Source organism: Marmota marmota, unplaced genomic scaffold (assembly GCF_001458135.2).
Source record: "Marmota marmota marmota unplaced genomic scaffold, marMar, whole genome shotgun sequence".
In the NCBI taxonomy this organism is placed as follows: Eukaryota; Metazoa; Chordata; class Mammalia; order Rodentia; family Sciuridae; genus Marmota; species Marmota marmota.
Window position 1 is genome coordinate 12,727,253 of NW_026000205.1, and position 16,795 is coordinate 12,744,047.

General features: G+C 55.5%; 1 protein-coding gene across 4 annotated transcripts in view; it reads right to left on the minus strand.

Moving 5' to 3' along the window:
- Window positions 1-6,639: 6,639 nt before the first annotated feature.
- The window catches only part of Chst8 (carbohydrate sulfotransferase 8), a 116,904-nt gene continuing 106,748 nt past the window's right edge, over window positions 6,640-16,795 (minus strand). For all 4 annotated transcript variants that reach the window (XM_015497072.2, XM_048790967.1, XM_048790970.1 and 1 more), the window contains 2 exons: window positions 8,693-8,730; window positions 6,640-8,166 (listed from right to left, as the gene is read on the minus strand). In XM_015497072.2, the coding sequence (XP_015352558.2) occupies window positions 7,060-8,166; window positions 8,693-8,730 (1,145 nt within the window). In that variant the 3' untranslated portion in view covers window positions 6,640-7,059. The remainder of the gene's footprint in view (window positions 8,167-8,692; window positions 8,731-16,795) is intronic.

Consider the following 16,795-nt stretch of genomic DNA (forward strand, 5'->3'; position numbering starts at 1 on the left):
ATAGTTTGTTGTTTAAGCCACGCAGTCTATGGGATTTTTGTTACAGCAGCTTAGCTGAACTAAGATAGCCTCTCAGTTTTCATTTTCGATCCTTTTGGATATACACACTTGACTGTGTGACTCCCCTTCTCAAAGCCATTTGATGATTCCCCTTTGCTCTCCACACAAAGTCCCCTCTCCTTACCGTGGCCCACACAGTTACACTTGACCTGGTGTCAGTCCCCTGACCCCACATCCCTCCTTCCCTGCACATATGCTGCAGCCTTGGCTTGGGATTCCCACCATCTGTGTGCTCAATTCTGGGGCCATCACTGCAGGGTGGTCCTGATTCCTGTCCTGAACCCTGTGCTGTGATGTCACATTTTCTATCAGCCTTTGGGTATCCAGATGGGGTCTAGAAGGCCGAATTACTGCACTCCTCAGGCCAGGGACCCCAATCTCACCTTGAGCCCTGCCCCTTGGTCACACCCAGCACCCAGTTTCAGCCTCCCCGACTCCCTTAGGCCCGCAGCTCTGGCTGCAATTCCGTGGAGAGTCAGCCTCTGAAAAATGATGGTGAGCCCTTGTCCCTGTGTCATTAATTCTCCTGTGACCCAGGCTTTTCCCCCAGGGTGGGCGCGGGGCCAGGGTGAATAATTGCACCTGCTTTGCTTCTTGAGGACTTTGGCCAGTGGGAAGTGTCGACAGCATTTCCCAAGCGAAATGCCACATGGAGATTAATGACCCCCGAGCTGTGGCTCTGGGTGCCGAGGCCCTGGGCTCCCCCACCGCCCTGCTCCGCCCAGCCCCTCCGAGGAGCTGAGCAGCGCCAGGGTTCTTCACTCAACCTTCACTTGGGTTCCCAGGATCTCCCAGAAATGGTTGTCTCAGCTTCACGCCTGAAACCTCAAACACAAATAATTTTCAATTTGCCTGGGAGTTTCAATCGCACAATCCAATGTTAAATAATAGATTAGATGCCTCGGGGAGAGAAACAGGATTTAAGAAGAAGAAATAAATAAAAGGAAAAATAAAATTCAGCACATGGGTTTGGAGAAGAGGAATGCAGCTTCCCTTCCTGGCCTGGATTTGCTGGGCTGTGTCCCTTCCTACTGGGCTGGGATAGCAGGTCTCTGGGGCTGTGGGGCTAGCCATTCACACACCTGAGTCTCCCCAAGAGCAGGCTCCAGGCATGGGCAGCCCCGGGCCCAGATCTAGCTAGTGTGGCCCTATGTCTTCATTCCGTGCCCCACACCCCTGCCTTGGGTTCCATACCCCAAGGACAGGCCTGACTCATAGCCCTGGCAACCACCACCTGCCCAGGCAGACAGACTGGCCCAGGCACTTGGGCAGAATTACAGAAAGTCACAAGCAACACTCAGATCATTGCAGACAAGGAACCACAGGCTGGCACAGGGAGCAGGCAGGCAGCAGGCCCGATCTGATGGAGCCGGCTGCAGACACGGTGTGGGTCACGGTGGCTCCAACCCCAGAGGAAGGAGGAGGGTATGACTGTGGGATGTGGCCTGTCTACCATCCCCGGAATCAAGGTCATCTCCATCCGGTGACCTTTCCCTCTCCCCATCCTGGCCACCCCCCACACCTGTAGCCAGTCTGCCCTGTCGTCCCAGAAATGGCACCAACTCCTTGGTCACAGGCTTCCCACTCCCACCTTACCCTTCCCCAGACCCCTGGCTTCCTCTCTGCCTGTGGGTTTCCCTCCCTCAGGCCTCTCCTCCTCAGGACCATTTCTCTCTGGCTACCATTCTCTGTCCTCTCTTAGACATGCCTGGAAGGGCCAGCTCTGGCCACGCTGGTCATGCTGCATGTGAGTGGGCACAGCCTTGAGTGGGCCCTCCATGGCGCCTGGAGATCACCCTATTTTCCTGTAGAGCTTGTTTTCTCCTTGCTCCAGTGATCATCCAATTTATAAGCCACTGTCCCCAAAACTTCTGCCCTATTGGAGGACCAAAGAGAAAGCATACTAATGAGTAAGAATGTGGACACCCCAGCAAACATCTGGGCTTTGAATCCTGGAACTTTATCTTAATAGCTGTGTGCCCTAGAGCAAATTGTTTAACCTCTCTGTGTCTCAATTTCCTTATCTGTCAAAAATGGGGAGAATGTAATTGTACTCTACCCATCCTACAGAGCTGTCATGAGGATTCAAAAAGATAATGCATATATGAAACACTTAGAGCAATAGTAGCTGGTACACTGGTCAACATCGTAGCTATTTCTTATTGCTTCAGGAGCCGAGGCTGGAGAGTTCAGTGGCTCATGTTAAGATGACAGCATTGGAGAGGGAGAAGGAGCACAGATTCAGGGCACCCTTGGGCAGGGCACCCTTGGGCAGGGCGAGAGGGAGGAAGGCAGGGTTGATACAGGTGTGACGGGCTGAGATGGGGAGGTGGGAGAGGTGAGGCTGGAGGAGGAAAAGGTGTGTGGCCCCCGTGGGACACCTGAGAGACAGAGAAGGGTATGTTTTGCTGGGAAGGAGAGGACAGAAATGGCCAAGTGCTGGAAGGGGACTTGGGGCTGAGGTCTTTTTGTTTTCTAAGATGGGGCGATTGCAGGGAAAGCCTGAGGCATGCGGAGAGGGGAGGCGCAACCTGGGTGATATCTTTGAAGTAGAGGCAAAGGGATTGGGGTCCTGTGGGGGGTGGTGAGGAGAAGAGAAAGCTCTGATAGGGGCCAGGAGATAGAGAACAGGATTCAGTGCAGAGTGTACACTTGACAAGACAGGGAACTTTCTGGTCCTTCCTGTTTATTTCAATACCGTAAGAGGTGGCGTGTGCCCTGTGTCCATGTGTGTCTGTCTATATGTGTGTCTATGTGCATCTGTGTCTGCATGTGTGTAAGGATGTGAATGTGTGTGTTGGTGTGCAATTGCTGTGTATGTGCTGGTGTGTGTCTGTGTCTGTGTGTGTGTCTCCATGTGTGTGTGCTTGCATGTGTGTGTCCTCACGAGGTCCAAGAAAGCCTGACATCCCTGTCCTGTAGAGTGGAGCCCATGCCCTTGCAAGTGATTGATGCCCCTACCCTAGGCCCATGTGATGGGTGAGAGGCATTGGGGGTGTTGGGGAGTTTGGTATTAGGGCAGGTGGGACCCTGGAGCTGGCATATTGGAGAGTAACCTCTGGGGTCAGTCCAGAGAAAATGGGAGGCAGGGCCCAGCGGCCCCATGGTAGGGAGGCAGGGAGTGCCAGGTCCTTCAGGCCTGGGGGATGCACCATCCTCAGGAGCTGTGCACAATTGGAGTACTGCTGCCACTTCGTGGCCCAGCCAGGGATAGCAAGGTAGCTGCTCAGCCGCACGGTCTTAGCCCCACCTGGTGGTCAAGGATGGTCACTGTGCCTGTGGGGACCACGCAGATGTTACAGGGGTGGGGGTGGGGGAGGGCTCAGCCAGTCTGCAGGGGAAGTCCCAGCTCCAATTCCTGAGGCTGCAGTGCAGCTCTGGCCAAGCCTCTGGTGCCTCAGCCTCACATCTGTAAGGCGCGGTGTCGTGTGGTTGGACAGGGCCGCTGGATAGGTGAATCAGGCAATGCACGTGAGGGCACAGCACAATACCCACTTGGTGCGGTCGTGAGCTCCTGGTTCGGGCCAGCACATCAGACAATGTGGCAAGGCCACCTAAGCCCAAGATTGGGAATGACTCACTGCTGACCTCTGTCCCTTGACCTAGTCTTTAAGACTTTTAGCCTGCTCTATTCCTCACTTCCTCAAGCCAGCCCAAGAGCCGGGACGGGGGGGGGGACAGGTCCATCTGTTCCCAAGTGACCTCAGCCCAGCCCCCTGGCTTCCCTCTGCTTCCACCTCACAGAGGAGCCCCTTGTGCAAAGGGTCCCTCTGGGCAGTGGGAGGAGCCGGGAGCAGCACTGGCCTCTCGACAAATCTGAGCCAGGGGCAGGAGCTGGCCCCTTCCAGTACTGTAGCCAGGACTCACAATGTCCTCGCCCCACACTGGGGGATGGGGCTCCCCAGGGGATCATCCAGAGCACTGTTTAATTCCCACCCAGGATGCATGGGGTCCCCAGGGATGGGGGCAGTATCTGAGCCCAGACCACACTGCCCCCAGCTCCCTGGAGAGGAAAGGGTGGAGATGAGGGCAGGGACAGGAGGTGGCCTTCAGTCCTCAGGGCCGGGTTCACATCCCCCAGTGAGGCAGCTCACCCCTGAGGATCAAACTGGCAAACAGCCCTGCTGAGAGTGGGGGACAGTGCCGGAGGACTGTCCCTCTGTCCACTGCCTGCCTGACCCTGCCCTGGGCCCCTTGGACAGGACTGTAGGGACCACCAAGCCACATGGAGAGGGCAGGGAGGCCTGTCTCAGAGGCCAGAACTGGCTGACTCATACCTGTCTACAGTCTGGGCCTTGAGTCTTATCTCCCCAGGAGACTCAAGGCCCTGGGGCTCTCTGGCCCCAGGAAGGACCCTCGGCTGGGGATGTCTGTTTTCTTCACCTCTCAAAGAGCAAGGCTCACATCCGGGAGGTTTCAGCCAGCCAAGGCCAAAGGCCCAATGGGAATTTCACTGGGGGCTGTTCCAGAGAAGCCCCAACTGGGAGTTGACAGTTATTCTCACAAATCAATGGGCCTACTTGACCTCTGGGAGCTGCCTGTGGCCCCTTCTTGGGGACATGGTCAAATGGTGCCCTCCAGACTATACCCAAGAAGTGGTGAGCAAATGGGTCAGGGTCAGGAAGGGTGAAGGAGACGGTCTCAGAGAGGGACCCAGAGTCCACAGTCACATCCCCATCACAAACAGGCTTATACATGTGCATGCCCACCTTCCTCCAGACACAAATACCTCCCCCGCACACACATACACACAGGCAGGCACACTGACTCCTGTGCTCACACCCACCTACTCCCACAGCACCGGACCAGACACCATGTAAGACACACACACAGAGACACATGCGTCCCTGTGTTGGGGTTGAATCCACCTTCCCTAATCCCTATGAAACTTGGGGTGGGGTTGGCTCTGGAACTGGATCCAGCACCACTTCAGTGAATTCCAGGTGGAGCCTCAGGGCTGGGCCTCTGGCCTCCAGTAAGAGGTCACGCTAGAGGCCAATAAGTGGTAATTATGGTCATTGTCTGGATCCTGTGCCTGCTGTCATTACCACTGGGAAAGAAAGCCCCTTTGAAAAATGAGTTGTGTGTGTCCATCCATCCAGACTTGGGTATCTCTGAGAGGTGACCCAATGAGGATGTCTTATCCTGCCCCCAACACACACACACACACACAGTGGGGATGAGGGTGGCCCAGGGCAATCCTGATTGTCTCTAAGCAGCAGCATGGGGTAAAGCTGCCTGCAGGCTATCCCAGCTGGGCCTCCAGGTGTCCCCTTGCTGAACAGATGACATGTGACACTCTGCCTCAGGCTTTACCAAATGCATCCATGACCAGAGACCCTCTTCTTGCATCATGAATTCAGTCCCACTCCGAGCCCCACAGCCCAGGGGCAGCTGTCTCGGGGTCACTGTCAGCCGGGGCCCTCCCTGCCTCCTCTCATATGGCCCTGACCAGGTGTGGGCCAGCCTCTGTCTTTCTGAGCCCCTTGGCATCTGCCTTCCTGCCTTCCTGCCTTCCCTGAGTCCTGAGCCCCTCAAGCCTGAACCACAGTCTCTTCCCTGCCCCTCTGCTCCAATTGCAGCTGGAGCCAGAGAGGAGGCGCACCCCTGCTTGGGCTCCTGGGTGAACATGGACCTGAGGAGGGAGGCAGGAGGTAGCCTCAGCTCCAGGCTCTGCCCGTGCAAGGTTTCAGAGCCCATGGGAGAGGCGGGAAGGGAGAAGCCAGGGCGTGCCTGGCTGGAATCCAGCCCCGCCCACGGCATCCATCTCTGTCTCCTCCCAGGGTCTGGCTGCAGCTCTACTGGCCAGTGGGAACAGACTGAGAGCCATCTCCCGGAAGGGACGGCAAAGACGCCCACAGAGCCATTCAGAAGGGCAGGCAGAGGCTCCTGGCAGACGCAGGCTGACAGAGCAAGACCTCCATAGGCAGGCAGCACTTCCCTCCGATGACAAAATCCAAACACAGCGCAGTCACACCCACACTCTAAGCCCCAACAAACACTCCCTCGGAGACCTTTCCAGCATCACCCTGGCTTCTGGTAATCTCAGAACCATTTCTGGTGTGAAATGTGTGCGTTGGAAGTAGTTTCTTCCATAGCTTCTCCCGCTTTCCCCCTAGAACTGCTTCAACCAGGCACCGAAAATCCCAGCAGCCCTAAGGTGGTCTTGTCAGGTGACCAAGTGTCATGGTCAGAGTTGGGGGTCTGCAGGTGAAAACCCTAGGCCAACCCCCCGCCTAGCCCCGAGGTTCAGAGGCTGGGGTAGCATCCCTCCCCACCTGCAGAACCACACCCAGTGCCCCATGGGCCCCAGGGGTAGGTATCCCTAATCGGCAGCTGACAGAGGCCTGCCACTGCTCTGGCAGTCCTCAGAGGGCCCATTGGAAGATGCAGTGACAAGGGCCTCTGTGGTGACAGGCCTATCTCCTCCCATCTGGGATACTCCTGCCTCAGGCTCCCCTGTACCAGGGCTGCAGCTGCTTGGCTCAGGCCGTCCTAAGGAGGCAGAGAGAACTCCAGAAGGCAAGGGGGAAGGTCCACGTGTTCCCACACCACCACGCACAGGAGACACCGCTGCTCTGAAAACCATGTGCTTTATTCCCCCACACCCACCCCCATCATAGAAAAGCTGCAAACCATGTGGTTTGTACAAGGCAATGGCTAAGGGACTGCAGGAAGTCCCTTACCGCTGGGGCCCTCATCCTCTGGGCCTCAGACTTCCCTGGTCATCGGGACTCTTGACTGAGTCCATGGGGCCTCTCTTTCAGGCAAGAAGTTAGGAAGTGGGTATGGGACAAGGGCCAGGGTCCCCATCCAAGGCCTTGAGCCTCTCTTCTCCACGGGCCTGCTGCCTCCAAGAGACTCAGCCCCTCCCATTATCGGAGCCCTGGTGCTGTGAGTAGGTCTCAGCTCCCGGATGAGGGACCACAGAGAGTGGGATGCCCCAGGTCCTGCGAGTGGGTGGGACAGGCCCCGCCCCTGACCAGCCGGCCCCGCCCCTCAGTACAGGTCTGCAAAGGGCTTGGAGTAGTTGAACATCAGGTAGTCCATGTAGTAGAAGTCGTAGGTGCGCTGCCGCTGCAGGGCCGACAGCTGGGCGAAGTACTGGTGCGTGATCCTGGCGGTCGTCCGCGCCTCCTGGGAGTGCCGGTCTTTGAACCGCGGAAAAGTCAGGTTGCGTGGAGCGTGGATGAGGCTCAGGAAGAAGTTGGCATCGTCCTCCATGCTCTCGAACTTGCCCACGAAGTCATAGTCGATGAGGCAGGGGCTGCACAGCCGGCTGACGTGGTCCCAGTGGATGTCCATGCCCACAGGTCGGTGCACGTCTAGCAGGTACTGGACGAACTCGGGGAACCGAACACCAGAGCCAGTCCGCAGGGCCTCCCGCGAGGCGTTGGCCCGGTACCGGGCCAGGATGGCCTTGCCAAAGACAGGGTGATAGTAGCTGTTGGGGTGTTCAAACTTGTCTCGGAAAGCTGAGACCAGCCTCTCAAAGGGCTCACGGACAAACAGCATCTTGGTGTAGGTGCTGAGGCGGTGCAGGATGCCCTGGCGGTCGAAGGTGTCCAGCCGCTTGAGGGCGCTGCCGTAGTGGACCGTGTTGTGCTGAATGTCCGCGGTGGATGAGGCCAACCCGGCCAGCACCATGAGCACCCGCTTCCAGTTGGAGCAACCCGCCTTGGGCACCTCGCAGTAGAGCACACGGTGGCGGTCCTCCACGAAGATGCGGGACACGTGGCGAGGTGTGACGGCTCTGCGGCTGCTGCTCGCCCGGTACTTGGCACACGCCTCCTGCATCACCCGCTTGCGCTCCTGCTGGCTCCGGTGCAGGCCGACCCAATGGCTGTCCAGCGCCTGGGTCCCCAATCGAATAAAGGTCTCTGATGAGCTGTTGGCTGGGATGGCCACCGCGGCTGGCATTTTTTTGATAAGCAGACGGCGGCGGCGCTGCGGGAGTCGCAGTCGGGCTCCCATCTTGGGGTGCGGTTGAGGCTGGTCAGGCACCCTCACGTTGAGGTCCCTTGGGGTCCGGCTGGACAAGTCCCGGATGACCTTCTCTGTGGATGTCTTCAAGTCACCATCCCGGGAACTGCCCGGTGGGTGTGCCTGAGACAAAAAGAGAAATAGTTACCAGGTGGACAGGAGGAAAGCTGAGCACAAAGGTCATACAAACCATGCCTTCCTCGCAGCAGCGGTTTCTGCCCCTTTGTGGTTAGAGGTATTTTCAGGTGAGGAAGAGGGAGACAGGCTGATACTGCAGGTGTCCTGATCCCACACCCAGCTGCCCATAGTAGGGTAGTACGTGAGGTGCAGGTGTCATATCCACCACTAGATGGCGCAGTCCCCCCATAAACCTCCACCTGACCACAGCGGGCCGTGGAAGTTGATGGCCTGAAGGAGGTGGCTCGGATTTACTGGGTCTATTAGCATCGTCCAAAGGAGCCATCTAACAGGACAGGGAAATTCATGAACCCAGGGCCCAGGGCTTTGTTCCCAAGGCTCCTGGAAAGGACTAGACACATTTTTCTTTCCAAGAATGGATTTTATATTGGCTCCTAAAAATTGTTTCCCTGCTCTCCCCAACTTTCTCCAGGGTGTGTATGCTGCGATTGATCTGACTCTCAGAACTTACGTTATGGGGCTGCTGTGGTCTGATGTTGAACTTAATTCCTAAAAAGCAAGCAGAGGAGAGGGCAGTATTAGCCGCAGAAGTACCTCATGGTTCCCGGGACCGGTTTACAGTCTGTTGTCCGTGGATGCCCAGGCTGGAGGGAGCTTGGAGTGGGCTTGGTTCAGTGCTAGACTCTCTTCACCCTTCACCCATACAGAAAATAGGGGTGCAGAAAAGACATGGTCCCTCCCATTGGCTCCCAGCTGATGCTAACTTACCTGCATCTCACCTCCTGATAGGACCTAGAAGGAGTGGATAGGGAGCTGCCCAGGTGTGCCCACAAACCTGCCCAGTGGAATTCAGGGATCTCACAGACCACCTTTCACCCCACCCCACCCCACCCTGTTATTTAGTCACAGGAAAAGGACTGTTCATAACCTTCTGTCCATCTCTCTGCACACCTGTCAGCCATGTCCTGGTCCTAGTTGATGTGGATTCTCTGTAATTGGAATATGACATATTTTCACTCACATCTGGCCCATACTGGGCTTTGGGATGGATCACACTCTTTCTCCTCCTGCTCCAAGAAGTTCTCTGACCTTGGAATTCACTTTGTGATTTTGATCTTCTCAGCTGTGTCAGACTACCATGGAAAGACACCATATCCGGCTCATCTCCAAAGGCCTGCCTGGAGCCCAGGCGTAGAGTAACTGCCTAGCAAGCACTAAGTGATGACTTGGGGAAGATGGAGAGAGGTTTGCACGTCACTGACCAAGCACCAGAATGTCCCCTCTGCTCACCAGGGAGACCCTTCACCCGGGCTGAGCCAGAACAGTCCAGGTTGACAAATTCTAGTGTGGGGAACCTCTGGCCAGAGAGAGGATTCTGCTTAGTGCCATGTTTGGTCTGTTTGGGGTGAAGATATTGGAAGCATAGAATTCCCTTTGGGGGATCCCATGCAGCACTCTGGGTCACCTTTCTAATCCCTGCCTAGCTACTGGGGTGTCAGGGGTTCTGTCCTGCTCCTGTGCCATGTGGGTGGACATTTGTGCCCTGAGGCTTTGCCAAAAGGCATAGTCACAATCAGAAGTTGCCATCCCTTAAGCAAGCAGAGAGGTGGAACTTCTGGAAAGCTCTGTGCCTGGTCACACCTGACCAAGTGTCCAATGGCGGGAGCCCAGCTAGCAAAGGGGGCATTTAGGTCTTCCCTGACCTGGAGATTTCCCCACAGGGTCCAGTATTAGATCCTCCCAGCACTATAACCTTGACCTCATCAGTCTGAGGCTGTGCCCACACACCTTCATGTATTAGCAAGCAAGTGTCTGTGTGTGGAGGAGGGGGAGACCACAAAAGCCACTATGGGTCAAAAAACCCTAAAATTCCCTGAGCTTTCTGGAACCTTCACCTAGTCCCAAGAGAGGTGGGAACAAAGGCAGAATTTGAGCATCTTCTCTGTCTTCTACTGATCCCCTTTAGGTGGGGAACAGGGGAATGTCTTTCCCAGGGCAAAGGGCAGTGTTTGCCATCTTCTTGGCCATTCCCTGCACGTGTGTGTGTGTGTGTGCATGTGAGTGTGGAACTGGTGTCAGTGGTGGTGCCTGGCCTGAGGACAGCCTTTTAGATTTAACGCCCCTGGGTGGCCCCGTCAGCCGCAGAGCCTATTTCCCTCCCCACCTGCCGCCCCCCTCTTCCTCATCCATTTCTGCAGCTGTCCCCAGCTTGAGCGTCGGAGCTTGTTTCTCCCCCAGTGTGTGGGGGTTCTCTCCTGCAGCCAACGATGACAGATCTCTTCACCAGAAGGGACCCGCCGCAGCCGCTCGGTTTTCCTCTACACCATCGGGTTTCCTTAATTATTTTCTTCTGGTGACGGCAGCTGGGTCTGTTAAATCACCGCTCCTCCTCGGAGTCTCAGATATGGGAATTTACTCTGCTTGTCACCGCTGTCAACTTGTCAAGGTGTGATGGCGCTTATTTATATTCCTTTTCTGGAGCAAATGAGTCACGCTAGATTTGGCCAAGAGTGGGCCTGAGGAGCCACTTCCAGAGACAGCCTGCCAGTCAGTGAAGCTGGATGGGGATGTCTTTATCAAGGTCGCAGCCCCCATGGCTGTGGGTCCTGTCTGTGTAGGCTGGTCGGAAGGGCCTCTCCTGGACCGCCGGACTCTGAGTCTAAGGTTGGCCCACTCTGAGGCTGGCTAGGGTCCTTGGCATGTGCTGGGGGGAAAAGTTCCTGCTAGACAGAGCCCAGGGCTAGATGAGTCTCCCGACCTGTTGGCCACATCAGCCTACAAAGCCAGAGCCGATCTTAGGTGGCGCCTGTGAGTGTGCCCTAAGCTGTATGCCCACCTCCCATTCTGGGCAGGCCAAACCCAGGGACCCTGGTGCCTTGAGTCTGGGGTCTGTGCCTGTTCTGCTGCATTTCAGAACCCTGGACAGCTCTGTGGAAAGCCTGGGAAGGGTGGTTGGTGCCCTGCTGCCCTAAAGCCTCCCTGAGGACTGATGCCAGCGCTATGGAAACTTAGGTGGACAAGAGGCAGCACTTCCTCCTCCAGTCAATCACCACCAGTCCCTCCCAAGCCCCTAAATGAACACAATCTAGATTTTAATCATTCCCCCCAAAAAACAGTGAGCTTGTGAGCACCAACACAAGCTCAGCCTCCTCTTCTGCCCAACCCCACCTGAGAGACAGGAGAACTCCAAGGTCCACCACGGATCTACTCCACTCTCAGGTTCTGGGTTACCTGTCCACATAATGTTAAATATCTGTAAGGGAGCTCCATCTCCCTGCACACCAGGAAACAAACAACCACTTTTCCTTCCCGGACAGATGACATTTGCAGCGTGGCTGAAACTCAGGCGATAGGTTAACAGTGAGCATCGGTGAGAATAAACTAAGCGTGAGTTATGGGCACTGCCAACTGTGCGCTCCACGCTGTGAACTCTTCATCGGCTGAGGGTTTTCTTCTCCAGGCCGAGGCTTCTTGGTTACCTGCTAAAGCGAGGTGAGGGCTGGCGGTGACGGGCAGCCTGGGCCTGGGGCAGAGCTGGGAGGGGCTTCGCCTGCACGTGGGCTGGTGGAGAGAGGGGTCCCTTGCCTGCTCCTCTCCAGAGACATTGAAAGACCTGCTAATTACCACAAAAAAGCCCCTATCCCTGATGTTCAGGGTCACTATGGGTGGCAGCAGGGTCCAGCCTTTCGGTCAGATTGCGTAGACACACCACACCAACTGGGGTGACAGGGAACCAAGGGCTAGAAGTGCCTCATGCACGTTCAACCTCCCTCTGCGCCAGGTGGGTCCCATTTGAGAATGGGGACAGTTGCTCTCTACTTGCTCAAATCCCAAACTCATGCCCTGATGGGCGGTGGTGAAAGGGTCCTGCCACTCTGAGCACTGTGGTCCGGGCAAAGCTGTCCTGAAGCTGTCAATCTTTGAGAGGGACAGAGAGAACTTCAGGGGCCAGAAAGAAATGTAGAGGTGTGGAGTGGGTGCCAGTCCCAGGTGCCCGCCTGTGCGGAGTCTGGCTCATGATTTCTGAATCTCTTGGAGTTTCCTGGTTCAGCTGTTTCTCTGGCCACTTTCCATGTCCTGAATCTGGTGGCTGAGCCTGCGTGGCAGGCTGCCCCACATCCATCTGCACTGTGCATTATACGTCCACTCATATTGACCCACAGGCCAGGGAACTTCCAGGCCTTTCTGCTGCTCTCCTTGGCTCAGGCTGGCTGCAGGCCAGGGGAGACCCTGGAGGCGAGGCCCCAACTGCAGCTTGGTTCCCTACATGTGCATGATCCTGGGTCCAAGCCTGGCCCCGACCCAGATCCCCTGGCAGTCGCAGGGCCAGGGCGGAATGCTGGTGCCTGAGCCGGGGAGGGTGTTGGCATCTGCTCTGCCGCTACCGATTCCCAATTAGAAGGCTCCTGCGACTCACACAGCAGTGAGGAGCCGTGGGGCGCCCACCCCAGGTGCAAGATGCTGGCAGCAGAAAAGGCAGCCAGGTGGGTGTGCTTGTCCTCCTCCAGATCTGGGGAGAAACCCCCGAGGGAACCACCAGGTCCCACTTACAGGAAATGGGGACCGTTTCGGAATGAGGGATGTATTGACTAGGGTTCTGCAGAAAAACAGAACCAAGGGGAGAGAATGTGGGTGGAGAGGAGAGGGAGAGGAGAGGAGAGGAGAGGGAGAAGAGAGGAGGGGAGGGGAGAGGAGAGGAGAGGGGAGGGGAGGGGAGGGGAGGGGAGGGGAGGAGAGGAGGNCACATTAGATTGGGTAGAGAGAAATGATGGGAAGAGAGGAGAGGGGAGGGGAGGGGAGGGAAGGGGAGGAGAGGAGAGACCTGCTGGGTACCTCACAACAGTCCTAGTCCTTGATGTCAGAGCCCACAAAGGGTGACATCTGGCCAGATCACTGGTTCCCGTGCTTGTGGATGGCAGACTGAAATGTGCAGGGCAGGCCAGCAGACTGAGATGGAGTGAAAAGCTGATGCTATAGTTCAAGTTCCAAGGCAGTTTGGAGGCAGAATTCTTTCTTCCTCGGGGAACCTCAATCTTTTTTTTTCCCCTTCAGGACTTCAACTGATTGGGTGAGGCCCACCCACACTATGGAGGGCTCTCCGCTGTCCTCATAGATCACTGATTTACATTGTAATCACGTTTAAAGATACTTTTATGAGAATACTTAGACCAAACAGCTGTGTCTCGTGGCTCAGCCACACATACAATTGTGGATCACAGAAGGTGTCTCCCTTTGCTGAGGCTAAAGTAACAAAGTATCATAAATCAGGCAACTCAAATAAAAAAGTATTCTGTCACATTCTCCTTCTGAAGGCTAGGAGTCGGGGGTGTTGGAAGGGCCATGCTCCTTCTGAAGCCTCTAGAAGAGGATCCTTCCCCCTCCTGCAGCTTCTGTGGCCAGGGGTTCCTTGGCTCTAAGTTCCGTTTCTGCTGCTGCCCCTCCATGCCTCTTCTCGTGTTTGTCTCCTCCCCTCTTCTCACCAGTTACCCCAATATACGGCCACACTGATGACCTCATCGTCACTTGACTCCATGGTGCAAAGACCTCGTAAGACCCATGGTACCGGAACTGGAGGTTGGGACTTCAGCATCACTGTGGTTGTGGGGAGGGACACCATTTAACCCAGAACAGGGGGTGATGTGATTTCAGGGGACTTCAGAGAGTTCTGAGGGCAGGGCAGGAACAGCCTGGAGAAGGTGCAGAACAAGTTCCCCTTCTGGGTTGGGTCTCTGGATCAGTAATGATGGATTCTGTCAGTGCCCAGTGACCTTTGGGGATGGGCCACACTTATCTATGTCATTCTGATGGTGCCTGGCCGGTGGCGTGGGCTCACTAAATACCTCTGGCAAGGCCGATGCTGTCCAGATTGACAGCAGGTGCTGGGGGTGGGTGGGTGTTGGGCCTCCCCCTGCAGAAGCTGAGGCTGGGATTCCAGTGGAGTCACCCACCCCTGGCAGCCTGGGAAGGGCCTGTGTGTGTGGGTGGCCAGATGCAGACAAGAGCAGCTCGAGCTGAGGGATCTGTCTACCCCCACCCCTGGCTGGGTGCCTACGAAGCCCTGGCTCCCCTGGACCTTGGACACCCCTGGCTGCCTGCCTTTTGATGCCCTCTGTGGCATGCCAGGCTGGGGGCCTGCTCCCGGGGTGGGCCTTCTCTTGTAGATGCCCTTCCTTTGGCTATTTTTCCAAACAACCCAGGCCTTGCCATTTTGAGATCTCCGCTGGCCCAGGGGTGAGGGGCGAACTGACCCCATGGGCCTTCGACTGCCTCACAGTGAACAGCTACCTTCCTCTGAGCAAGTTGCTAATGTATGCAGATGAGATGCAAAACTGAAGATCAATACACTCAGCAATTAGAGGGCAGCCTGGACTCCAGGCACAGAATATGGGAGGAAGAGGCTTCACTAAAGGGCCTTCAATTCTCTCTTGTGTTCACAGGAAAATGCAGCTTATTAAATTCTCTGCTAGGTTCCCAGGGTACAGCCGAGAGACTGGCGTCTGTCACAGTCATGCCCACCCTGGCTGCCCTGGACACAGGTACCGCTGGGATCCTTGTAAATGAGGTTCCAGGAAGCAGGGCTGCCTTGGACACAGGTGTCAGCTGACCTGGATCCTGAAGGTGGCTTTGTGGTCAACGTGTGGACCTTCAGGCCAGACATCTCAGGCCAGTGCATGGTTGCCCCTGTAACAGCCTCTACCCCGGGGCCTCAAATCTTGGCCTTTTTGGTGGACTTCTTCCAATTGCTCTGTGACAACTCTACTTAGTTATAGTGGCCTTTCTACTATTTTCTGTTGCTATAACTGAATACCTAAGACTAGGAAATTTTGTAAGGAATAGAAGCTTATTTGGCTCACAGTTCTGGAGGCTGGAAAATCCAAGAATGTCACTGACATGGGTGAGGGCCTCTCTGCTGTGTGTGTCAACATGGTGGATGGCATCCCATGGTGAGAGGGAAAGATCTTGAAATTCAGGTCTCTTCTTCTTAAAAGCTACTCATCCTGTGAAGGGACTGCAACCTCATGACCTCCTCTAACCCCAAGTATCTCCCCAAACCCCTTCCTCCAAATATCACAAACGTGTGGATTTGGGGAGTACGTTTCCAACACATAGATTTTGGAGGGACACTGTGAACCCTGAGCAGGACCATACAGTGATTCCCAAGCTCTGCTTCAGATCAAGGCTGCTTCTTTTTTTTTATTTGGAGAATCTACACCGAGTCACAGCTTTAACGAGCAGTCAGTATATCAGAGAGACAGAGAGCCAGAGAGGGACAGAGAGAAAAAACACTCCTGTGTGACCTTGGACTCACTCTTCAACCTCACTCAGTTTGTTTCCTCATCTGTAAAATGGGCTAAAATATCCGTCTTGCAAGTTCATGGACGAGTCAATGAAATGAGGCACAGCAACGGGCACCACTGTCCCTGGAAGGAAGCTGCCCATTTCTGGTGTTCTGATGCCCTGGTTCCCTCTGGAGCAGCTGAGTTTCCCTGAGCCCAGCTCCCCCATCCAGTGCAAAGACTCTGGTATGCATCTGCGGGGGAAGGAATCAGGAATATTCCTGTCTCAGGCTGATGGGCAGCTGATGGCTCTGACGGTTACTTGTTTTGTTTAGTGATTCCATTCCCTCGCCTCTGTGATTAGGATCTGCGATTCAACTGGGTAGTTCCCTGTCATCTCAGCCCTGGCTGTGAATTCCCTTGGAGCTGTCAAAGAGTCGAGCATTGGAGCCTCCTGTCAGTCAACCAGCCAGCCGGTTAGCCGGTCTGCGAACCCAACAGCTGTCTCACCCGCCCCATACCCACCCACCTGCTCATCACTTGGTGGAGGGAGGGGAGTCCTGAGCATGTCCACGTGTAGCATGGACCCCTGTAGACAGGGAGGGGTCCACAGCTGCTGTTTCAAGGTGCTTCTGTCCACGTTCAGGGTACGCATAGCCCCAGCGCACACGTGCCATGCGTGTACAATTTGCACACGTGTGTTGGGAGAGCTGGATTTGTGCGTCTTAGGATCTGTTGTACCACAGATGCTGAGAGGATGCATCACCATGCACATCTGTGCTTTGGAGCACATGCTTTCTGTTGCACGTGACATGGCATTCGCTAGGTGGGAAGTGTGAGTATGTTCACGTCCCCATATGGTCTCTGAGAGTCCACAGCACATGGCTTAGAGCAGGCCACGCCTTTTCTTTCCTTCATTTATTCTTCAACATGCTCGGGCCAGGAAGGACAAGAAGGAGTTAGTAAATACTGCTGCAGATGTGCAAAAGTGAACTTCTGAAGAAGCTGGCAACGCTGAGTTGCTGTCCCCCATCTTTGCCTCCCACACAGTGACTGGCAGCAGGATCAATCAGCTGGCCCACCACCCGAGAGCCCCCACAGCAGAAAAGTTATGAAGTCTAGAGCCATTGGTTTACCTACTCAACACAGACCGAGCACCTATAAGGGTCAGGCAGTGTCTAAGACACTGGTGACAGTATCTTAGTCATGAATGGGATGCTCATGACCCCTGCCCTCATGGGATTTACAGCCTGGCCACAAGTGGGTCACTGGCCAGCAACTCCATGCGTGCTGATGTACTGGAGGCCGTAGCGGGCAGTCAGCCAGCCCAGTCCTCA